This window comes from Strix aluco, chromosome Z, assembly GCF_031877795.1.
Source record: "Strix aluco isolate bStrAlu1 chromosome Z, bStrAlu1.hap1, whole genome shotgun sequence".
NCBI lineage: Eukaryota > Metazoa > Chordata > Aves > Strigiformes > Strigidae > Strix > Strix aluco.
In genome coordinates, this window is record NC_133971.1 from 50,251,136 (window position 1) to 50,276,428 (window position 25,293).

A 25,293-nucleotide genomic window follows, 5' to 3' on the forward strand; every position below is an offset into this window, starting at 1 on the left:
GCACGTGACGCGCCCGTTCCCGTCACCTGACGGGAAACTAGCGTTCCGCGAGGGACAAAACACTGCGCGGAGCGGCTTCACGTGGCGTCATTTCCGCCGGTCGCGGAGCAGCATGGCGGAAGCCGAGGAGCAGGCGCCTGCCTCGCCTCAGAGCGACGGCCGGAGCGAGGTCGGGGAGGAAGCACCGGAGGGCGGCGCCGCAGCGGGGGCCTCGGACCTGGCTCCTCCTCCGGCCGGCTCGCCGGGCACCGAGGAGCCTGCCGGCGACCCGAAAAAGAAAAGTAATGGGGCGAGCAGGCACCGTCGGGGTGGGCGGGCTTGTGCGGTGACGGGCAGGTGCACTGGCCAATCGGTGGTGGGAACTGGTGGTTCTGGCCAATGAGGAGGTGGGGGGCGGGACCGCGGCCGGTGGCGTTAACGCGTGTCCCTCCCCCGCAGTTGACATCCTGCTGAAGGCCGTGGGCGACACCCCCATCATGAAGACCAAGAAGTGGGCCGTGGAGCGGACCCGGACTATCCAGGGCCTCGTTGACTTCATCAAGAAGTTCCTCAAGCTGATGGCCTCCGAGCAGCTGGTAGGGACAGGCACCTGGCGGCCCGACCTGGCCCGGTGTGCCCTACGCGTCGCGGGGGAGGCTGGGAGCCAGCCATGGCAGGAAGACCCTGGGTTCAAGCTGTCACAGCTTGCAGGAGACTGTTTGAATCTAGACTACGGCTTTCAGAAGGAAATTTGGTGTGGGTAGGAGCACCAGTAAGTCTATTCAGGGTACACACCACAGTGTAATGTTGGGATGAGCTGTAATGGTGCAGTTTGGATGTGCTTGGGTTCTCAGCTCCAACCTTTGGGTTTTTTTGCAGTGTCACCGTTTTCTTGTCTGATGCTGCCGTGCAGAGCTGTGTGCATGTTGTGCAGCAGTGCATTTCAGTGAAGGCTTCATATGTACAGCATAACTGTGTAAGTCAGGTATATGGAAGGAGTATTTGGGAAAAAGTCTAAAGTGTTTGGAAGCGTTTGGGGTTGACTTTCTGAATATTGGTGTCTGCTTCTGTGGTGGTTTGACCTTGGCTAAATGCCAGTACCCACAGGTCACTCTATCACTTCCCCCCCTTCCATCTTTTTTCCCAACAGGGCAAAAAGGGGAAAGAAAATAAGATAGGAAAAAACCAGCCCTTGTAGGTAAAACAAAAGCAGTTTTAATGTAAGCAAAGTGAAGCAAAGGTCCACGCATGGAAGCAAAAAAACCCAGATTTATTCTCCACTTCCCATTAACAGGCGATGTCGGGCCTTCTCGGGAAGCAGGGCTCTGATACGCGTAGTGGTTGCCTCGGAGGACCAAGGGTGACCCCCCCCCCCGCCCCGCCCTTCCTCTCTCCCAGCTTTATACTCGAGCAGACATCATATGGTATGGAATATCCCTTTGGTCAGGTCGGGTCAGCTGTCCCGGTTGTGTCCCCTCCCAAGATCTTGCCCACCCCGTCCCACTGTGTGTGGGGGAAATGTCGGAAAGAGCCTTGGTGCTGTGTAAGCACTACTCAGCAGTAGCCACAACACCAGTGTGCTATCAACACCCTGCCAGCTCCCAACATAAAACACAGCACCATGAGGGCTGCTATAGGGGAAATCCAATTCCGGCTCAGCCAGACCCAGTACAGCTTCCTTCTTCTCAAACAGTTTAATTACTGTCATAGGACAGTACTTTTAAAACGGGTAGCTTAGAAACATTTGCAGTTTGGAAGCATATTGCTGATATTGTTTGTGTGTTCCTTCCTGTGAGGCCCAAGTGGCCTTCTGATAACATTGGAAGAGCTGAAACAGTTTCAGAAATATGATTGTACTTATTTTGCAATTAGCGGTAAACTCTTAACATCCATACACTTCAAAGTTTTCACTTAAGGTATAAATTTAAAGCTAGACTCATTAAAATAATCAAATGTGTAGCTAAAGTGTAGATGAAACCACAGTGTTCTTGGTCTGGAGGCTCTTGTTCAAGCATATAGGTGTAAATGGTTTCACTAGCCGTCTCTTTCACCTGGAAATCATGTAGGGTTTCTTTTTCCCAAGACTCAATATCTCTAAGAAGAGTAATAGTTCAGGTATTTACTGTTCATGGATATTCTCAACAGTTTAATTGATTAACTGCCATCTCATTGTCTCAGGAAAAAAAAAAAGGGAGCATGGAGTCTTCCAGTGTGATTTAAGCTTAAGGCCATACTTCAGGAGCAAAGCCCTAGGAATTTTATAATTCTTCTTTGGAAATAGCACATGATGCCCTACTACACATTGCCATCTTGCACTGCAGATCCCAAGGCCCTCTTTGACATTACAGACTAGCTCCTATATGCGTATACACGTTTGCAGCAGGATATGAAAAGAAAAACTTTGAAAAAGAACAAAGTAATTCTAATTTCTGTGAGTGCTGTTCTCATTGAGCAAATTTGCAATTCTGGGAATGGTTTGGATACTTGAAATAAGAGTAAGAACTAAACCAGTGAGTTTACGTTGTGCTGCTGTATGGGAAACTAATGGGTCAGTGTGCAGGAGATGGAAGTCAGCATGCTGAGGAGCGATTGAAGGAGCTGGGACTGTTTAGTTTGAGGAAGAGAAGGCTGAGGAGAGACCTCATCACTCTCTACAACTACCTGAAAGGACATTGTAGAGAGGTTGGTGCTGGTCTCTTCTCACAGGTGATTGACCGAACAAGAGGGAATGGCTTTAAACTCCAATGGGGGAAGTTTAGACTGGACATTAGGAAAAAATTTTTCACAGACAGAGTGGTCAGACAGTGGAATAGGCTGCCCAGGGAGGTGGTGGAGTCACCTTCCCCAGATGTGTTTAAGGGTCGTTTAGATGAGATGTTGGGGGATATGGTGTAGGGGAGAACTTTGTAGAATAGGGCTGATGGTTTGACTTGATGATCCCAAGGGTCTTTTCCAACCTGAATGATTGTATGAGTCTATGCTTGCTTTGGGTTGGTCTGATTGGCCAGTCAGAAGTGACTCCTTGAAGTCATGTTGCCTCTCCACAATGAAGTGAAAATACTGATTTGTGGTATTTTATTGTGGACTATAAAGGTTATAAAACAAATGGTGAACAGAGGACAGATTTACCCACCTCTGGCTGCAGAATGTTTCCTCTATGTTATCTGTGATCCATAAGATCTATGGGAGATCTCTATCTTCTGTTTTTTTTTGCAGTTCATATATGTAAACCAGTCTTTTGCTCCATCTCCAGACCAAGAAGTTGGGACCCTCTATGAGGTGACTTTCATCTTAAATATCCTTTCCAAGTGTGCTTAGCAGAATTTGTCAGTATACTTCTGGCACTTGAAATCTGTTACTGCCCCTAGCTATGCTGGTAATATCTTCCATTTAATGTAATGTAGTTGATATTCACAGATCTGTAAGAATATGATCTAAAGAGACATGACTTCATACAATCTCTGGAAATGCATTCCTTCACATGCAGTATGTTGTCATGCCTCCCATTATGATGGAGAGCTTTGTTACCAGTGACAGAATTCCATGAATCAGTTATCTGGTGGGGGGCTTCTTCATTTGTTGCTTCATGTATATGCTAGCCTATGAATAATCTAACAGCTCTTGTTTTGGTTTCTCTTTTTCTTGCAGTGTTTTGGAAGTGATGGCAAGCTTGTGCTACATTATTGCAAAACTCAGGCATGGGGATGAATGACAAGGAATTCAGTTGTTTAGGTGTTGTCTTCAAAAATGGAAAAGGGACTGACTTTTTTAAACTCAACATTAAACACACAGAAAGAAGGATTTTTGCATTTCTGCTTATGACTACGTTTATAAAAATGATGCCGATAAATAGCATAAAATAAGAGCTACCTAGGCTATCCAATCGTGTAGCATTTTCCTGATGTACATCTGAGGTACAGAAACAAATCTGCATCTGCCATCTAAGGGTAGAGCAAGCTGTCTTGCTGCTGAGTTCGCAGTTGCTGTATCTAAAGGGAAACTGTCATACTTGTCTGGAGGACTGACTGGACAGTTCTGTTGCCCTATATGTTGTACTGAAGATAAAAGTTCCATTTTACTCATCTTGAAAATGTAGTATCTCGTCATTTCAAGACAGTATTTTGATATTTTTTCTCATAATTAATATGTAGGTATTGGTATATAATCTAATTACTTCATCCTGTGCCGAATCATCGTGTCGGTAGTGGAAGTATCTCATGTATATGTCACAACATAATGATAGGCCTCAGAAATACTTTTCTCACACCCAGATTGTGTAGCGATTTGTTGAAGGCTGAACACTTCAGCAGTTGCCAAGGTGTTTCTTCTGGCAAAGTTTAATGACTAGCGTCATTGCTTGAATGATGCAGCTAGCTGTTGCATCTTCAGTTAATGAAGAAACAGATATGAGGTGCTGAAAACCTATTCTGTATATTCTACTTTTGGCTACTGTTTTCCTGTTTCACCAGCTGCATGTTCCATCAACAAAATAGAATGCACTTTACATTCTTTTGCTAAGTCATAACATAATGAGGAATTTTTTTTCACCCTGGAGAGGATTTTTTTTTCACCCTTGATACCTTGACCAGGGTACTGAACTTTGCTTTTGTGTATTGGAGGGTTTTAGTGTGGGGGGTGTTTTCTGTCAGTTTATTTTAAATGTCTTGTACAATCTTTTATACTTGTTTAAGCTGAACTAAATTAAATGTTAGCTTGCAGAGTGTTCTTATGCTGGATGACAGTTTTGGTCCCTGACATAATCCACTTCTTCAGCACATACAGGCAAAACCTGTTCTAGTTTAAAGCATACTTGTATGGTAGTCTTGAGTCGTTTGTTGCTGTTTCATGTGTAAGTGGCTCTTATGTGGTCTCTGCAACCTGTGTATCAGGTAGTTCTCCAGAAGTCCTCTAAGGGTGGAAACAAATAGCTTAATTTACTGATGTTGCTGCAGTTTACATGCAGCCTGGATACATGGCACAGTAACACAGGCACATGCCCTGAATGCTTCCTATTAGAATAGCTGGATAGGTTTTACTGCCTTTTAAGTGGAAAACCTGGATTCATTGGATTGTTAACAAGGCAGAATTGGTTGTAAGCCTAAACACTTCAAATAACCCGTACTTTTGCCTGCTCAGAACCCTGATCTCATGACTGTCTATTTAAGAGAACTATTGCAGAGGTAAGCACTCTGATTGTCCTGAGGAAGTGGTCTGCTCAGTTCTGTTACTGTGAGGCCCTCGTAACCTTGCACAGCCACTAGAGGGTACACAAGGACGAAGGTATTTGCATAGTTTTTCCTAGATTTTTTTTTTTTTTTCAGTCTTTTTCGTAATATGTCCATTTGCCAGCCTTACAAATATAAATAGTTTGTTCTCCTGTGTGGCGGTATGTTTACTTAAGATAAGCTACTAGTCTGGCTCTCTTTAAGGAATGTTCTGTTGATGCCTTTCACCTCATTTGATCTTAAATGAAACTACTCATATACTGCACATATGCTCGTCAGAAGTGATGCAAGAAGATTGGGGGATGGTGGGGGTGTGTGTGTGTGTGTGTGTGTGTGTTTTGGTTTGGTTTAAAAAAACCCAAACAAACAAAAACCCACTAGGATCTTGAGGTGAAGAACTGTGGGTCATTGTATCTTGCCAGCTAATGGTAGAAGGTTGTCATTCATGTTGAATCTATAGATAATTGTTATCCTCTGAAGTTGAAAAAAAAAAATTGTCTCAATCCCTTCAAAGGTAATAGTAATGTAAAGGCACAGTAATGTAAAACCCACAGTAATGGTTTGGATTTCTTCTATTCACCACGTGCATTTTTGAACTTGGATAACTTAACTCATGCAGATCTGAATTACTTATTTAAGATTCAAGATTTATTCCAGCATTTTTCTGTTCTTAATTTTTCTCCAACCCCAACTAATTATTTCTTGGCCCCTGGTTTACCAGTATACAGTGTCTACACACCTGATCCTGCTCTTGCTTTCTGTTTCCTGAAAGCTCTTAGTGGCTGCCTTTATTCTGTTCCTTTCCTTTTAATGGCTGCCAGTTCCAATTCTACTAATTCCCCCATGTAGCTTCTCTACCTTCTTTATGCAGAGTCCTCCTTTTTGCCTCTTTTCCCTGTAGTTTTCTACCTTCTCACATCAGGGAGGTAGTCAGTGCTTGTTTATCTCTGGTTACTCCTTAAGGACAGCGGGCTCTCTGACTGGAGTCAGGGTGTGGCTGTTTCAAGTGGCAGAAACTTTTCCTTGTGCATGTTCTTAAATAACAGCCTAGACTGCAAACATGTCAAGTGGATAATGTATTGGGTGAACAAATAAATGATTAGCAGCATGTTGCTTGTAGAATTTACAAAAGACAGAGGTTGCAAAAGACATGTTAAATCTCATATTTTAAAAAGTGACAGTTACAGGTTCTGCAATCATAGATGATCCTGAAATGCTTTAAAATGTATATATTTACCTCTACTGAAATGCTTTAAAATGTATGTACTTACCTTTACTGGAATAATTCCAGTAAATTGGAAACATCAGAAGCTTAAGTAGAACATCAATTATGTTCTCTGTATTCAGTATGCCTTGAGCAAAAGTGTTGACTGTATAGTTTAAGTGACTTCAATTGCTACAGTGGAAGGAAAAATGATATGAAAATAAGGACTGACCTTTTGAGCAAGTCTGTGAGAGTTGTACAAGACAAAAAAGAAGTGTAGACTTACTTGGAAAAGTATTGTGTTCCATCCAAAGATGCTACAGTACTGAGCTACCAATATTTGTAATATGATTTCATTCACTTGATTTTATGTAATTAACAGAATAAGCAAATTAAAAATTATTTTATTTACTGAATTTTTCAAAAGATTGATAAATAAGTATTGGAAAGGAAAATTATTATACTAGTTTTGTTAAAGACTTAGTACACAAAAATAGTGTTGTGCAAAATTCAGTTACCCTGTTTCCAAGATAATAGTCACCAAGTTCAAACCCTCTAACCTGGGAGGCATTATTTATAGAAACTATTATTCAGATAATGGTTTAGAGACTAGCATTAATTACAGATTTCTAATCTGTAGCTTGAACTAGTCTTAAAAGCACATGGAAAACATGAAGGAGCCAAGTGAAACTGAAGTTACCTGGAGAGTGAAATGATAAAATACATAGTCATGTCAACTATGTGCATATTGAGCAAATGTCATCTTTACTTTTCAGTCTTGAAGAACTACCACTGGTATTAACAGAAGATGTGTCTGTGTTAATTATCCCCACAACATTATCTTAACAAACATAAACATACATAAACATCTACAGTAAATTCAAGGTGGGGGGTGAAAATTCACACATCCATTCTGCAAACTCCTCCTCAACTCTAAAGCAGCTTTTGTTTATATGTTGCTGCTGTTCATGCTCAATTCGCAGATCAAATTCTGCTTTTAATTGCACAAGCTTTTGGCCTACCCTGGTCTTGACTATCCTTAAGTCTTCATTACTCTTCAGGGATGTTGTACAAAGGTTACTCAAGGCATTATTGTGCTACATCTTCATACTTGGAGATGAGACAAAAAAGGGGAAAAAATGCCTTTAACTCTGGGTTTTTCCTGATGATTATTACTCTATTACAAGCTTGTATAAAATGCCATGTGCATTGAAAAACAAAAAGTGTTTTCAGCCTTGTTTTGTACTGGATTATCAAGAGAAGAAGGAACATTTGACAAGAAAGCATATTAAATGTGTTTGTTTTCACTTGTGGAGACCATGCTTCAGCTTTGCTAGCATCATACTTAATATGCTCCGAGGCTAAACATCATAGAATTCTACATATTTTTCTTGTCCCTGATTTGCACTTGCTTCAGTAGCCATAATGCCATGAGTTGTCAGGTGCATCTCACTGTATTTTAGTGAGAAAACTTTTGACTTGGTGCCAGAAGTTTTTGTCTCTCTATATGTTGTTTCATATAAAAAGGTGGTTTAAAAAGTCTGAATGAATCTCAGTGTTGACTAAAAAGACTAAAATAAATACATTAAAAGCTTTTAACATTAAGCCAATCACACTACATCTGTGTCACTCAGCAGTGCCAGGAAATTTTCTGGGGCACTGTAGCTCAGTCATCTGTACAGTTAGTTGGTAGAACAGTTGCTGGCACAGGTTTTGGCCTGTGCACAATTCAAGAATTGGCAAGGTACCATTTCTGGTGGGCACTTTGGACGTGACCAGCCTGTTCTGGAGATTAAAAGGTAAATAATGTGGATGCAAGCTGTTCTTTGCAAGTTGGCCTCTGTTCCAGGGGACAGTCCTTGGGATATTTGTTAGTAGATACACAGTCCCAATTCCAAGTGAGATTTGGTCCCTTGTATACACATTGAGAAGAATTAAACTTTGGGGAGAAAAACATTGTCCATCTTCGAACTTCCGGAGCAATCTTAGAACTTTTTTTAAATGGTTCTCCATCTTTCCCTCCATGTAATCATCACATATATGCTTTAAGTGCCTACCAGTAGCTAAATTCTGCGAGATTTTTGCTATGGATGCAGGTTATAGGTGGTGAGGAAGTACTACTTACGCATCTCAATTCACTCATACCATTTCTTATCAGAAGTAGATGACAAACATTAATTAGTAAGATTTAGGAAAAAGTACAGGAGTCTCAGTGTCCTTGCTCTCTATCTTCTCATGATGTAATTCCACATGACATTTATATATATATATATCAATTGCCTGAGTAAACATAGTATTAAAATATAATAGCATGGAGGGCTTAAGCATTAAAAAAAAAAGGTTCAAGTTACATGTTGCAATTACAAAAATCAGTATATGACGTTAAAGCAGACAAAAATGTCTTTCTCTCAAACCAAGTTTGGTAACAGAACTAATAACTCTAGCAGCTCTTGGGAACTAAAACACATTAAGAGCTCTTCGGCTCTGAAACAGGAACCTCAAAGAAGAGAAGGGTTCCAAACAGAAACTACACAGTAAATACTGTCAGTGCAGAGAAGACCAGCCAGCACTTCAGCTTTCTCATATAAATACTGCAAATTGGAAGAAAAAGACATTTATTTTAAAGTGTTTTTCTCGGAGAGAAATGTCAATATTTTATTTCTTATTTTTTATTTTGAACACATGCATAGTGTACTAACCTCCCACTAAAAGTGGATCAGACTGATTTGTTCTGAGGATCCTTTCCATGCTGTGTGGTTTAATGCCTCATAGCTCTTCAGTGCAGTTTATTTTTTTCCTTCAGCAGTACACGTGTTGTTTAGCAGTTGTTAGTGTTTTCAATGTATGGCATGACATAGTATGTGGTGCCCTTGTTTCTCTCATTGATTACTGCATTTTGTAGTCTTGTGATGTTTCACTGCATGATCTATGTTTGATACTAATTGTTCTCAGCCTTTTTTTGTGAATCACTGTGCAAGCAGCAGGTTCTCATGCAAAATCTGTTGTGTACTGAGGGGTCAACCTCACTTTCTAGGTTATATGCCTGAGGAACAGCTGCAATGCTGTTCCACAGCCCCAGAAGTAGTCATCCATCCCACTTGGATTTAGGGCTCCATATCATTTAGCTTGGTCTTCAGGATCAGAGTTTGGGAACTGCTGCTTTAGACGGTGCATTGCTTCCAAACAGCGATCTGAGTGATGTCTGCAACAAACATTTACTTATGTTTCCTCTTGATTATAACCCAAAAGGTCTCTTCCATGCAATTGGTATACTTCCAAGTGTTCAAAGACCTTCATGTGAAATAAAAGGGACAAAACTCTAGGCATCTTAGACTGAGGCACTTCAGGTTTCCAGATGCAGGATGCAGTCCTTAAATCTTACAAAGCTTAAGGAAAAGGCAGTAACCCTTTTGTAATGCTTTGGGGCTACACAACACAATACTGAATTTCAGTAAGGTGAGTTTCCATGGCACAGGTTATTAACCTTTTATCTGTATTATGATCTGTATGACAAAATTTTCTCTTCTTTTAAGCTTCCTCAGAGGGGCACTGCCATTGAGTCATGTGCCCCAAGACTTGCACTACAGCTGCAGATCCAGATTTTCTCTTGCAAAAATCCTCTCTGCAAACATAAAGAAACTTAGGTGAACAGGGACTTAATACCATTGGTAAAGAGGTGAAAATCCTAGTATCTGGAGGAGGAGATGTAAATGCTCATTGTTGGGTTGAAGTGCTATTCTCTGTCCAGGCTAACAAGCCAAAGAGACACGGTATAGTTGTTTGCTGCAACAGCCTGAGGATTTGGACACCTTGGATCCCACTTTTGACTTGCCCACAATTTTTATTTGGGATGACAAGATGCATCATAAAGTCTTCAATCCCAAGCTATGTATTCAGGCCCAATACATAGTGCAAAGTGTCTAACAGTGGAGTTCATTAATACCATCAATCTTAGTTAAACTTTTTTCTCAATAACTCAGGAGAAAAACCCTATGAGCTGCACCCCAATAGGAGTTAAGGTGCCAATATATGCTTCGCACTTGAGCTGGTAAGTCTCTTGGAGTTAGATATCATATCCGATGACTGCTTGAAGTGCTTACACCTTTCTTTTAGATAATAGTTGAGTTGTTGGGCATTTGTCCATAAAGCAAAGTTTCTGTGGTTGAAGCCCAAACTCCCATTTTCCAAGACAAGGTTTTAACTGCCAGAGTATCAGCAAGAGCAGTTTATTTGTTTCCTCTCTACCTCTCAGTGAAGTGATGTCTTGAAGAATACAAGAATGATTCACTTTCTTTGTGAACCTGCTGAGGTTCTGTGCTTTTCACAGGGGCTGCATAATGTGAAATACGGGAAAAGACCTTAGACCTTTATGCTTCTTCCCCAAAGCTACATGCTTGCTCTTTCTCTGTAGCCCAAAGAATATATATCCACTTTAGGCACTGTGGTATTAGAACACAGAAGTATGAAGTACCCATTTGTCATCCTGCGGATGTCATAGCATCATACAGATTCAGGAGAACCAAATGTGATTACGTATCTCCAAGAAACACCAAGGTATGCCATCCTTAAGCAAAGCTCAATAGCTCATTTATCAGAAACAAGGTGCGAAACCCTGATTATAGGAACTAGCAAATGTAATTCTTGCACAATTATTTAATGGGAATATAGTACTAAGTACCTGCTAATCATGAAAAGCGAAGGACTGAGAGAACTGGTGCTACTCAAAGATAAAGAGACTTAATTTGTGAGGCATATTGGTAGAGTAGAGTCTGATCAAAAATGATGTTTCTGTATTTTTTTAACCTTCACTGATGTGTGACTATCCATGATACCATTACCAGTGTGCAGTCCAGCTCCTGAGGAACTGAACACCAGCTGCATTGTTACGTCCTGCATTGTAAGATACCTAGATGTAAATCACTGTGCCATTTGCCTCTTCTTTTTCAAAGAAGCTTTAATTAATTGGTATTGAAAGGGACCTAAGCTTTTTGCTATAAAGTTGAAAGTTACAACATTCCTTACACTTGTTGGAATAAAGCCTCCCACAGAGTATTTATAATAATAGAACAGTTGAGAAATATGCACAATAGTTAACTTCTGTAGGGGTATAAATATATGATTTTCAGAAATAAAAAGAAATGGGTAAAATAACCGTACAGTCCTTTATAAGAAACACAACTGAGAATGTGAAGACAATTCCCGTGCTGTGCAGATTACAATGCTCTCTTCTTTTAAATTTTCAGTGACAGATACCCTCAGTGACTGAAGCTAGAATCTGTTAACTGCTGTATGTGCTCAGATCCTTGTGGCATTTCTGTCAATGGGGTATTAGGAAAAACAATATGGAGAGCCATAAATGCTGTTCTTAGTGATTTTTGTGCAATCAAGTAATCAACTCCTATAGAAGTTTTCAGGATCAACAAGTAATGTTGAACGATTCAAAATGAAAAATTGTGTAAACACTTTTGAATAGGAGCAAATAAAAGCATAAGATTTTCTATTACTACTAGAGAAATTTAAGGTTTTTGATAATCAAGGGAAAAAAACATTAACAAATTGGTACAGCAATATAGGTGAGCTATAATAAATAACAACAGCAGTTTGCAACTGCAGTAGGTAGATCCAGCCTGATCCCTTAGTTATAACAGAGGAAGGTAGAAAACGTCCTTTTGCTTTTACTAGCAGTATTTAGAGGCATCACCATTGTGGCAAAGGAATCAAAGTTCTGAGACTTCTGGTATTAACAGCAGGAGCATAATTCATTTTTCTTCTGGATTTAAATATCAGAACATCACCAGACACATAGGTGTACAAACAAGTAGAGAGACATTAGAACTGCTGGAAAATAATTTAAATCAGATCCTGGGAATCTCTGAATAAAACAAAAAAATGTTTGGAAGCTTATCACACTGTTTATTTCACAACCTGTTTTGGAGATCCTTACAACAACTTAGAGATTTTGTTTCCAACAACCTCTAAAATTATGTGACTTCTGCTTTTGAAATAAATGGCATAGGCTGTTTCGCAGTAATTCTAACTCTTTTCAACCTACAGGAGTTTCAACGGTGCCCATATAGGAATACTCAAGCAAGAACTGAAAACAAGTGCTACTTGCCCATACAATCTTTTGACACCAACCAATAGCTAAAATGGATCTGAGGCAAATTTCACTAAGAAATAAGGCACTCATTCTTAACTGTGAGTTTGAACAAGTTACCAAGACATGTGATGTGTTTGTTCATTACCTGCAGTTCTCCCAGGAAGATTGGATGTTTTCTTCTTTAGCCACACAATGGTTGTTGATGTCAGTGCCAGGGTGTCTTGGTTGAGTTTCAGAGATTAGGGATGGTCTTACGTTCTTTCAGACCTTAAAAAGTCTGCTTGAAATTATCACAGTTCTCTCTCTTTCATACACACACACACACACACACACACACACTCTCACACACACACACTCACACACTCACACACACACACACACACTCTCTCGTTTAAAAAGTAAGGTTGGGTCTGCTTTCAGTGTGTGAAAAGATGTTCTGAACTGATCCCTGACAATGTACCTATTTGGTACATTTGTATTTCACTCCAATGCACTAGATCCCAGCCCCATTTAAATCTATGGGAATGTATTCCCAACCCCCATGGAGCTAGAAATTTATCCAGCCTCTTAAGGTGTAGCTACTGTATTAATGGTGGTTTTTTTTCTCACACCTACTTGATGTCAGGAAGAGGGAGGAGAAAGCAGACATGCTAGAAATCCCTCAATGTAACTATCTCTGATGGAAATCTCAAACTGCCAGTATTGTGAGCACTTTTAAGCCTCAGAGGCAGACCTCATCACCAATCTGCTTACTTCCAGCCCCACATTCATCAGGCAGACCTAAATAGCTGAACAATCTTTTTTTAGAAAAAAAAGATAGATTTCTTTTAAAACACAATTCTATAATGTATAGTGAATTCTCTTGCCAGAATTCATGACTGGTAAACATCCTATTAATGGTTGAACGGGAATTGAAGATGGGTGGCATGGCATCTGCTTGCTCTGCAGCCAGTATATAGGTTTGACAGACTTGGGGAGTGCAAGGATGGTCTCTCATCTTAGCCTGTCCTCCTTTGTCCCATTCATTACTTTTCTAGGTGTCACACCGAGTGCTAGAGGTTACAGCAGACCTAAATGTGACTGCAGAGAGCACAGTTTTCAAGGAACGACACTTTCAACATGGTAATGTATCTCCAGCAGCGATTTTCTGTGTGACTTAGGTATCAGTGTTGCTTTTAAATACATCTTCTAGATGTAATTTTACAAGGCCAGCCTCAAATTGACACTTCTTTGCTGCAGCTTATCTGTCTGAAATCTTCTTTCCCTGTGACACAAGTAAGGGAGGCAACGGCGGGCCACGCTTTGTGAGCTGCAGACCTTGTGCAAAAGGGACGAAGACGCCCACACGAAGCGGCCTGGCGGGGAGAGGGAGAGCGGCCTTCCGCCCGGCAGCGACAGCGACAGCCACTTCTGTTCGTATTCCCTTCACCGGCGGTACCGGAGAGCCAAACGCCCAGCCGCCTGCCTGCCTGCCCGACCGAGGCGTGAAAGCGGGACCTGCCCTGGGCCGCCCTGCCTCGCTGGAGGGACTGACGGCGGCCGGAGGGCAGGCAGAAGCAGGCGGTGCGAGGCTCTGGCTGCCCCCGCCCGCCGGGGTCGGTGGCCCCGCTCCCGGGGACGGGCACGGCTGGCTGCGGGCCCGCCCGCCGCCGCCCGGCCCCTCCGCCCGCTGGGGCGGTGGTAGGCTCCCGCCGTGCCTCCCGGCGCATAAAGGGAGGCGGCGGGGGCCGGCCGGGGGCAGCGGCTGGCGGCGATAGAGCAGCCGGCGATGATGGAGCAGCCGGTGCAGACGGAGACATGGAAGGCGCGGAGCCTGGAGGAGCTGGTCCGCATCCTCCATCGGATATTCGCCGAGGACAAAGTCTGCGTGGAGGAGGTGCAGGCGCTGATGGAGTCCTACGAGAGCAACCCCGAGGAGTGGCTGCAGTACGCCAAATTCGACCAGTACAGGTACAAAACACCCCGGAGCAGGGAGCCCCCGGCGCCGCGCCCCTCACCGCGCAAGCGGGGCAGAGCCGCGGACGGCGGGCAAGGGCCGCCGGGGCGCCGGGCGGACGCTCCCCCGCGGCCCGACTTGGCCCACAGCCCCTCCGGCAGCGCCCCGCTGGGGCGGGGGGACGAGGGGGGGATGGCAAAGGCCCCCCGGGGCGGGGGGGACAGGGGACCGTGGCGCTCCGCGGTGCTCCGCGGCGGGGGCGGGGAGCGGGCGGGACGGCGGCGGCCAATGGCGGCACCGGCGGGCTCGGGCGGGCGGTCGCCCTGCACCCGGCACCGGTGGGGTCCCCCGGCTGCGGTCCTGCGGGCCCGGCCTGCCGGGAGTGAGGGTACGCGGTCCCCCGGCTGCGGTCCTGTGGGGTACGCCCGTCCTCGCCCCGGCGGGACCGGCGCGCAGGACCGCAGCCGGGGGACCGCCGGGGTAATCCGCGGAGGAGACAGAAACGTGCCGAAGCAACCAAAAAAAGTGAAAAGAAAAAAGAAAAAGCCCCAAAAGAAGCATGTCGGCAGCAGAAACCGCGGCGCGGGGGCTGCGCGGCGTGCAGGGGTGGGGGAGCAGACCGCTCCAAAGTGGGTGTCTAGTGTCTGTGGTGGAGCCGGTGCGTGTATTCCCGGCATTACCGGTGGGTCGGGAACCGTCTCTCCCCCAACCCTTTCCTCCTCCAGGACAGTGCAGGTCGAGGCTTTTTGCTGCTTGCCAGGAGGAAGGAAAATACCTGTTAGGGTTTTAAGTCTCTCCTACTTCGCTAACAACTGATTTATTCCTGCCACTGCTGGCTTCCCCGTCTTAAATTTCAATATAAATACATTTCATTTGAGTACTTCCTTTAAAATAACCAAGAAAAATCCCCCAACTTTTCCTTTTAACCTTGCTCTCATGAAAGCATCATTCTGGCTTGACTTTTTTTTAGCCTCCTTTCACCTCTTGTTGACTATCCTCCATTCAGAACAAATGGTGAAATTTCTAACAGAACATAGAGAACTAAGAATCGGAAAAACAAAGTGTGCTAACATTAGAAGTATGGATGACAGCCTGGGTTTTTTTTGGGCAGCCAGACCTGCTGTACAGAAATAACAGCACTTGAAAAGTTCAGTCAAATGCCAGCATTGATTGCTTATGTTCTGACATCATAATAAAAATATTCTACCTAATATACGCTCAAACAGTGGATGCAGTGAGAGGCAGCATATAGGTACATGTTATGCTTTGAAAGTAATTTTTTATGACCATCTTATCTTGAGTAAAATAGAGTGGTCTTATGGGGAAACTAATCAAAAAAACCCACTCAGTTGACATCAGTGCGCTTTCTGTGTGCCCATGTTTCAATCTTTTAGGCGAGAGTGAGGCATCCTGTCATCAGCATAAGTATTTGCTTTACTTGGCAAAGTAAAGTGCAAATAGTCATGACTAAAGCTAAAATGAAATCAGAAGGTCCCACTGGGATACTTGCACCATAACAGCTAGAAACACCAGTCCCAGGTCAGAAGACCCCCACTACAGAAAGTAATGTATAGAGCAAAATCCCAGTCCCTTCTCTAGTGAACTTTTCAATAGAATGAGACGACTGGTAGCCCGAGGGAGCCCTGCAGGAGAGTACAAGGAAACAAGCATAAGATGTTGCTATAAAGATGTTTTCAAGCCCTGAGAGCAAATCACTGTCTAGAACATGCATATCGATAAAAAGCCTTCAGAATCAAGCTTATTCTGTGCCACCTGTATATTAGCACATGAAAAATCTGTGAGAAATCTTGCTCTGATAAAATTTGTTTGAAAGTAGGTGCTGGCAGAAGTTACCTCACAGGTGTTTTATCCACATACGAATGCTACAGTTCAAGACATAGAACTTTCAGGAACAGAGTAGGAGGACCATGTACGGAAAGCCTGACATCTTCTTTCTTTGGGTTTTTTGGCTTTGTACAAATGAGTGCTGCATAATGGAAGGAAAGCCAAGAATATCTGAAAAGGGGCTGCAGAAGAATGTAACCATGTATTTTTCTTGTTTCATTGCAGTCCTCTGTTTCTAATTATAAGCCAGCTGCTGAAGTGACTTCATTCAATAACTATTTTGATTTGATCCTGTCTACCACCCTAGTCTCAGACTCACAGTTCCTAAACTCCAATCATTATGTAATTCAAAAGCATTATTATAAAATATTAAATATGTCAATTTTTTCCCCAGAAAAAGAACAAAAGGCTTCTTACAAAAAAAGAAACTTACAAATACAATTTCTTTTTTTGTCACGTAAAACTTGACTTTCAAGAAAGAGAAGAAAAAGGATTTTTATATGTCCCAAGCTTCCTTCATAAATATCTTTGTATAATTTTGTCTTTTATAGGCATATCAGTACAGTAAAAAGCAAACACTTTGTATTTCAGGTATACAAGAAATCTTGTGGACAATGGAAATGGGAAGTTCAACTTGATGATCTTGTGCTGGGGTGAAGGGCATGGCAGGTTCGTATCCAAAGACCATGGTTTTAGCAGACAGATATAAAGCTACTGTATCTTTCACTGTCATATAAAAAGAGAATAATAATCAACCCTATGTGAGCTATCAGAAAGTGTCTGGAAACTAAGGAGTGCAGAGCTCCTACTGGTATAGCAGTTCTGAATATTGTCTGTATCTTTTGCAAGTCTGTACCTCATGGACATTTTTAGAGCATTCTTTTGAAAATGCTCTGTTTTTCTAACAAATCTGAGCTTCTCTCCTGTCAGAGGAAGCTTTTAGTCCCAGAGATGCAGTGGGTCCTGTGGGCAGGCACCCATCCAACACTTGGTTGCAAGAAGCAGGACTTGATGCAGTTTAAATAGTCTTTGTTCTCTAATGGTATTTAAACCTTGTCTCTGTGACAGGATGAGAAAAATATGTTTGGGTTAGGAATGCAGGTGTTGTGAGGAGGGAGCCCCTTTCCAGGAGTACCTGGCTTTCTTTAGGTTCATGTATCCCATTTCCTTCCTCAAAATGGACCACACTGCTGATGTGGTCTCCTGAGTTGTGTACACAGACTGTATATGGGGTTCTGTAGTCCTACAAACATGGGGGCAGGATCTGTCCCTTGGAGGGTCTTTCACAAAATGTTGGCTAAAACAAAATACAGAATAACAAAACTTGCAGATTTTGACTGTTTATTCTCACATATAAATAGAAAACCTAAGGAGATGTTGGAGCAGTTTTTCACTTGTTTTAATTGAACGTGCAATTAAACATTTACAGTATTCTATAGGGGAGGCCATGACATTATACTCAGAGGGATATAGGAACCAATACCACTACCTCTACTCCTTCCGGGCTATTCCCACAAAGCCTTTAATTTATGTCAAACTGTGTTTGAGTTGGATGAGCATTTGCTAGAGCTAGAGTGAGACCACAAGTTGGTTTTGGTTCCTATGTGAGGAGGATCAAATTGTTCTCATGGCTTGTGGAAGGATCGTGACAACGTGGCATTTGTGAACTGTTCTGTGCCTGAAGCAAGCTCTGCTCTCTTGGCATCTCAGTTTGTAAGAAACCCTGACATTTGTTTACTGAAAAAGTACAAGTACTGTACAGTACAAGTACTGAAAACTTAGTACAAGTACTAAGATTTTGACTGAAACTCATTAACACTGTACTTCCAGGAGGGTCAAATTCCCCCTTCTCCCTCATCACTGATGAATGGAGAGCTCTCCCTTTGTCTTAATCCCATTGACTTCTATAACAGTTAGTCCTCTATTTAAAAAACAAAAACAAAACCCCCCAAAACTCAACTAGATATCTACTCCATATGTCTCCTAATGTAGCAATTAAAACATACTTTGGAGCAAGGAAACAGATCAAGCAAGCAAACAAATCATACCAGATCCTGCTGGTTTGTTCATGTTTTGCCAAATGAGTGAAATTAACAACTTACTGTAGCTAGTTGTACTTAGTACTTACTATCAGAGTAAGTACTGCATTTTTTCTTCAACAAATGCCTGGGTGCCCCAGCAGTGAAGAGACCATAGAAATTAAGCAGAAGTTCTCCCATGTTTTGGGAGTGAGCATGGTGGATCTGCAAGTATCAGGTATACTTGCAAATTTATACCAATCTCTGCCTGGGGTCACTGTGTAAAGAGTCATTTTGTTTCTTGGCCCACAAGAGTTTTTATGTTCTGAAGAATTTTTCTGTCTTCCTCCCTTCTCCAGACTTCCTTTGTATTTCCTTGTGGCAAAGTCACAGGTTGATCAATATCTGACTCTTTTCCAAGTCCTGCTGTATGTGAGCTTATCTGAATGCATTTCTAAAGTAGCAGTTTTAAGTAGGCATACCTTAGTCACTGAATGTTTTTTTTCTAAGGCTTTTGTGCATGACCCTTGTGCAATGACACTTGTTTCTAGGGCTATGTCCAGATATAATATACTATGCCATCTGTCCTGTTTGCTGTACTGAAATTAAATTTGTGTATCATACTGAGTTTGATTATTCTCTTTACATATATAGCAGCATCCATGATCACACTGACTCACACTGCTTTATGAAGATTCTCCAGGGAAATCTAAAGGAGACACTGTTTGAATGGCCTGAGAAAAAAGGGAATGGTGAAATGACTAAGAAATCAGAACGAGTTTTGAGGGAAAATCAGTGTGCCTACATTAATGGTAAGCTATTAAGCTTGTTTTGACAACTACCCATGCATGAGTCTTATTCCTGACAGAGGAGTTCATCTGCTCTCTAGTCTCCTACCTTTAGCAGTATAATACCAATGGATTTATGCACAGTTTAAGATCATGGCTCTCTAGATTCTGCACAACCTTTTCTTTGGGTTCAGTAAAACAGACAACAAAAAAATGTCCTTTTAACTCAGTCTTAAGATATTGCAACAATTGTTTGATACTTAAATATGCTGGTTTTCTCCTCTAGACCAAGCAGCCTTCAGCACTGTGTACTGAATGACTATATGAAATTGCTTGTAAGCATAGACCTTGAATAGTATATTATGAGAAACAGGGGAACCAAAATTTAGATAGCTTAATCACCGTTATGTTTTTTCAAAGAAATAATCCTTTTAGTTAGTCATGGAAATACTAGGTCAAAAATGTAAAAGCTGTCTATGGAATAAATTGATCAGCCAGGAGCAGAGGCTTTTATCCTCAGTGCTACTTCTTGTCCAAATTGACAGAAGACTGTAGTGCTGAAGTGCAGTGTCAGCAGAATTTAAATGTTCAGGTCTACCCAATCTACAAAAAAAAACGCCTGACTCCACAGATACTGAGAGGTGACTAAGTCTCCACCAGTAAGGCTACCTAGATACCTAAATCCATCCCGTTGCATGTATCTGTAACTATCACCACTTTGTGCCACACTGGAGGCCATCCTGGAGTTGCCATCTGGGTGTAACGTATTCTGATGCTATGAAAGATATTGCACATCACGCTGAACAGCAGTGGGTTCAACAGAACAAAAGCAAAGCATCAGAGAAGGGGGCCATCTGCCTTTTATGTGATGAGTTAAAAACCGGAGCATGCAGCTTGTGGGGCTGAGCTTGGGAACTCCCCAGCTGGAGGGAGCCTTATGTTGGATTATGGACTAAGACAGGTGAGGGCATTGGGGAAGAAAGATTAGTGCTCCACAGCCCTCTGTTGAAGGTATGCCACATTAAGTGAAAACACAAAATCCATAGGACAGGAAATGCAAGGAGTTTGACACATCTGCTGATGCTCCCATGCCAGGGATGTGGGTTCTCAGACTCAGTCAGGTTTTCCGACCTATACAGTTCTTTTCCGATGCAACCACCCTGTGTGCATTTGATCCAAAGTTTCCTTGGTTGTTTTAAACAAATTTGGTATCCAGTTCTCTGAGGCAGTTTGGATCTCTGCCATGTTTCATAACAAATGTTTTGGTTCAAAAGAAACAGGTAAAACAAGTAGAAGGAAAAGACTGACAGTGTGTTTATTGCCCTAACTACTTCAATAGTGAGTGACCTTCATGTTTCTATTGTGTGGTTCTTGGTTGTTCTTGTACTTTATTCTTAAAGTTAGAACTCACTAAACAGTGTTTATTCAAATCTCCATTAGATGAGCACAGGTTTAAGACTTTTTTCCCCTATGTCCTCTATTTAGATAAACTATGTTAATAACACTTTGGGCTTACACTTCAAATGTATCAGAGTTAAGAGTGTACTCATGATTCTCAGGGTATCGTGCCTACATTGCACAACACAGGCCTAGGTATTATATAACATATTAATTCAAGTACAAAGGCCTGAGTTGTTTTTACAGCAGGGTTATAAATCTAAATTCAAGGTCTCTTTTAAGTAACTGAAAAACTCCACTGTAGTGTAGAATGGAAATAGTTTTCTTCATGGATGTAATTCTTAGATTTTTATGTAATAGCTTGAATTCTACTCCACCATTGGAGAAAGTACCATTACTTCATTAGTAACCATACAACAGACAGTGCCTTGTTTTATTACATGTTCAATTATGCTTACTATTCAGTTAAGAGTTGGAAGTATGCCAGTCACTACTTATTTGTCACCTTAGTCAAAAGAGCAGACAAATGAAAAGGCTGTTCTCCAAATGAATAAAATGGAAGGATTAATTAGGAAACAGATGCCTGCAGTAGAAGACAATTATATCTCTGTCCATAAGTCCATGCCCCAAATACACGTAGCTGACTTAAATGTGACTGATATCCCCGTCACCAGGATAAGAATTAGCAATACAAAAACTTTTTCCCTGCAATGTGTCTTGCTAATTTTTAGAAACACAAAGCTTCCTGCTTCTGGAGCATCTGAAACAGCAGCGTACTGCTAGGAAAGTAAATAACCTTGAAGTCCTTTAGGAATGGTAGCTAGAAAATTATTGACAGTGTGGCCTTCCTTAAGTATCTCTGGATTTCTATTGGCCTTTATCCTGTAGCAGATAATCCAGAAGTTACATGAAGTGTGGAAAGCAATAACATATTTTGAATTACCAGTGTATTTAGGAATCTGTGCTAGAGAACAGCAGTCAAAATCCCTGCACTGAGTTACTCATTGCCCATAAAAGCATGGGCATGCCTAACTGGCTTGCTCATGAGTTTCAGATTAGAAAGCATTTTTACAGGCATCTGAGATCTTGATAAATCTTCCCACTAACACAGCCTTTTCTTTCATGCCCTCGCTGGTGTAGACTCCATTGGCCTGCACCGTGTGGAGAACATAAGCCACACTGAATCTGCTGTTAGCCTGCATTTGTACAGCCCACCCTTCGACAGCTGTAACACCTTTGATCAGAGGACTGGACACAAGCACAAAGTCAAAATGACCTTCTACAGCCAGTTTGGAGAAAGGACTCTCTGTGTAAGTACGAGATTACATGCTCCCCACCCAGCCCCAGGCTCTGAGCCCCTGTGGGGATGGGCGCAAGGGGCTGCCCTCTTGCCTGCGCAGGGCAGAGCACCAGTGCCCCATGACAAGCAGGATGTCCAGCAGCCCTGCCTTCTGCGGGGCATCTCTGCACAGAGATAGGACCAGCATAGAACCTGCTTCCAAATACTACTCGATTTGTCAATTTGCACCTCCCTCATGTGGAGTTCCCTGCTTTGTAGTTTGACGCCTCCTTGTCAGGAGGAAATTAGTTCCGAGAAGAGTGGAGGATTAATGAGAATTTTGCTACTAGCTAAGCGTCTTCAGGCAGCAAATGATGGTAAATGCAACCTAGGGAATGGAAAACTGTGAAGCAGCTATATTGTTTTGGCGAACTTAAGTCATGTGTAACATTTCCTGCCTCAACTGTTCTGCCAAAAAGCATCACATTTCAAGTCAGTTGTTTTAACCCTTGTAGTTTACTGTAAAGTATTCTTTAATAAATTTATTTGAATTCTTTAAAATTAAAACTTTGACACAGAAAGACTTGCTCTGAGAGTGAGAGTAGGCTGGCTGGCTGTTGTCTGCATTCTTGAGCAATGCCATGAGATTTTATTTGGATAGAAAAGAAATCTTAAGATCAGCTTTGGGGGACTATGCTAGGACATCTGGGAGAGTTTAATAGGGTTCCTTTTACTGCTCTTCCATGCATTGGGGATCATAACTACTTATATGGGGAGAAAAGACAGATTCTTGATGTTCAGCCACAGGGGTTCAAAGACTGTTCAGTTTTGTTAGATACAGAACACTTTCACTGAAGCCAGAAATTCAGTGCTCAGGAGTTTCCTGGAGTGAGCCCTTACTAAGATCCTGTTAAAGTTTTATATAATCGACAAGTACCATGTAAATTATTTCTTCGAAGCTTGTCACATTACATGATTGCAACTTTACCAAACAGCTGAAACACAAACTTTGACCTTCCTGAGTTTGAAAGGTCTTTGAGAAAGTAAACTCAAATTTATAATTCAGATTTTAAAGGGAAATTAACATGGAAAAATATTGAACAAAATTCACATAAGAGTTCAGTGTTTGCTTGCTTCCTTTTTGTTCTAAGTGTTTCTTGAATATGAAGTATGTAAGATAGCAAGTGAGACTAGACATTTTGACTTGGACTATTTTCCTACTGTTGATCTGCAACCATCTGGCAATGTTAGTACCTTTTGTGGGAAACTGGATCTGGCTTACAGCAGAGAGGTAAATCTTAATCATTGGGTCTCTTTCATGAATTCCTGTAAATGGAATTCCAGTAAGGGAGAAAGTGGTAGCAAGTCTGGGCCCTCCAGCTGCCTGAAATGACTTCACACTACAAAAACCTTCTGGTCTCAGTGAGGGTTTCTGGAAAGATGACTGGAAAATCAAACTTTCTTCAGCTTACTAGATCTCAAAAAGACATAGGAAGACAGACAGCTATAAGTTAAAAATACCAAGACAGTAATGTAAAATATACTTATGTATCTTTTATGAGTGAGAAGATCTGTCTAGCTAAAGCACATTCAGTGCTTCCTCTTTATCTTAAATTTTTCTGCAGGTAAAACACACAGGTAAATCCCTAGTGGCTTCTGGTCATGATGAAGTTCTAATTAACTAACTCCACTAAATACATAACAAGTTATATAAGCCTTAAAATAGTACGTAGTATGTCCAAGGACTTGCCTGTGGAAGTAACTGTTTACGCAGATCAGGTACAAACCATGAGAATACTGATGTGAAATTTCACTGAGAGAAAACTGATTTTGTCTTGGGTGTCAGAGCACATCAGTTCCTGCTGCCAAGAATTTTGCTGGGAGAGGTGGCTTCTCTTTGCAGCCTGTCTTCCAAGCTGTACATTCAAGCAGTTTTTGTCAAAACAAAGTAGAGCAGAGTATCAGGCAAAGAAGATAGCTTGAAGGAGGAATCACTCCTCAGCTGTCCCTTCTGCTGTGGGCTTGCTTGTGGTCACACAGAGCCAATGAACAAGGTTATTTTGTCAGGTGCATAGTGTCCTCTCTAAAACTAGCAAGGAGTACTGAAAATAAATGCACTGAGTATTTTAAGGCTCTGAGGTACTCTGGGGGTAAAGGTGCATGCTGAGAACATGAAGTCAGTGGTGACTGTCTCTTTCCGTAAAACAGCAACCTCTCCTCTTTCCTTTTAGGCAACAGCAGTGCCACAGGAGAACAACTGAGAAGCACCAGCATGTGTTTGCATAAGACCTGCTGAATGTTTAACCAGGGACAGAAGACTTGCATGGCTAAGGCTGACAGCCAGCTGTATTTCTATACCTTGTACATAGGAGTATACTAGGGCAGCTTCCAGGCTACCCGCAGTTCCCCTGAGCGAATGCCAATTATGGGACATTAAGCTAACTAGTGCCATAAACTACTTCAGAGGTTAGATGCCTTTTCTTAGGCTCCTGTCAGAATTAAGTAGTTTGTTTTCTGATTCTAGCCTCCTTTTAATTCCACTTCTAATACCACACTGAGAAATCAGAAATAGGGTTTTTAAACATCATCTGACACTACTTAATAGTCCTATGTGTATGTATGCTCTCAATGTAATTAGTAACTATTATAAACTTCTAAGCTTCCAGTCACTTGTACCTATGGGTAGTACAGTAGATACAACTAGCAGCAGCTTTTGTTTGTTTGTTTTAATTAAGACTTTTAGGTTTTAAAGCTCTAGGCCATTTTGATAGTTCTGTGCATTTTTTACTTTTTGTTTTTTACAATTTCATTTGTCAGATCTTGTTTTAAATAGGAGCAGCGCAGTGCTTCATGCACAATGATTTTCAAAACTGATTGGGGAGAGATTTGTGTTTTTAATAAGACTAATCATACTTAATTCAGCTAATGTCCAGTTTCAAAAGTATTCTGTATACCTACTGAAGAAGGTAACTGAAATAAAACTGGATTTGTGCACATTTCAAAGTTTTCAGCCTTTTTCTCATGGTAACTAAAATATTCATCACACTTTACTAAAACATTCCTCATGAACACCGAAGTCTTTTCCAAGCAATACACTATTAGAAAAGGCTTTAAAAAGCTGAAAGTATTTCAAACATGTGAAGAATCCTGATCCCAATTAAGTTGGTGGGAGTTCTGCCACTGAGTTCACTGGTGCTTCGTTTTATCCTCCAGATTTAGTTACAAGGAAAGCACCATCTTGGAAAAAGTTAACTCTAATTAAATTTACCAAAATTATCAAAGCTGCCTGCACTGAGGCTATCTCATTCATTTAATGCAGCTAATAATGTAACTGTGTAGCAAGTCCCCTAGTCTCATAGTGACTGCTGGTTACCCAGGCACCAGTTTAAGTTTTAACAGTATCCTTTTTAGATGAGCCCATATTTCCCTCCATATTGACAAGCCCAGAAAATATTTATTTTATGAGACCCTGCTTCCAGGGAGGCTGTATCAAATTTCAAAAAAATGTTTGAGCAGTATAA

At 41.8% G+C, this 25,293-nt stretch overlaps 2 protein-coding genes across 2 annotated transcripts; both read left to right on the forward strand.

Moving 5' to 3' along the window:
- Positions 1-72: 72 nt before the first annotated feature.
- On the forward strand, positions 73-4,070 carry ATG12 (autophagy related 12). The gene is made up of 4 exons (XM_074813121.1): positions 73-281; positions 439-575; positions 3,196-3,258; positions 3,628-4,070. Exons 1-4 carry the CDS (start codon positions 113-115, stop codon positions 3,685-3,687), a joined length of 429 nt encoding a protein of 142 aa, XP_074669222.1. The 5' UTR covers positions 73-112; the 3' UTR covers positions 3,688-4,070.
- A 9,869-nt stretch (positions 4,071-13,939) lies between these two features.
- CDO1 (cysteine dioxygenase type 1) lies at positions 13,940-24,768 on the forward strand. Its single transcript, XM_074813111.1, has 5 exons — positions 13,940-14,458; positions 16,881-16,958; positions 18,962-19,119; positions 21,634-21,803; positions 24,004-24,768. Exons 1-5 carry the CDS (start codon positions 14,277-14,279, stop codon positions 24,031-24,033), a joined length of 618 nt encoding a protein of 205 aa, XP_074669212.1. The 5' UTR covers positions 13,940-14,276; the 3' UTR covers positions 24,034-24,768.
- Positions 24,769-25,293: the final 525 nt, after the last annotated feature.

Excerpts from the sequence above, each read along its gene's own strand:
- CDO1 (XM_074813111.1), top strand. The coding sequence starts at position 14,277 with ATGATGGAGCAGCCGGTGCAGACGGAGACATGGAAGGCGCGGAGCCTG. Across the intron at positions 19,120-21,633 it reads TCAGTGTGCCTACATTAATG|ACTCCATTGGCCTGCACCGT; the intron begins GTAAGCTATTAA and ends TCGCTGGTGTAG. Across the intron at positions 21,804-24,003 it reads TTGGAGAAAGGACTCTCTGT|GCAACAGCAGTGCCACAGGA; the intron begins GTAAGTACGAGA and ends CTTTCCTTTTAG.
- ATG12 (XM_074813121.1), top strand. The coding sequence starts at position 113 with ATGGCGGAAGCCGAGGAGCAGGCGCCTGCCTCGCCTCAGAGCGACGGC. Across the intron at positions 282-438 it reads CGGCGACCCGAAAAAGAAAA|TTGACATCCTGCTGAAGGCC; the intron begins GTAATGGGGCGA and ends CCTCCCCCGCAG. Across the intron at positions 3,259-3,627 it reads AAGTTGGGACCCTCTATGAG|TGTTTTGGAAGTGATGGCAA; the intron begins GTGACTTTCATC and ends TTTTTCTTGCAG.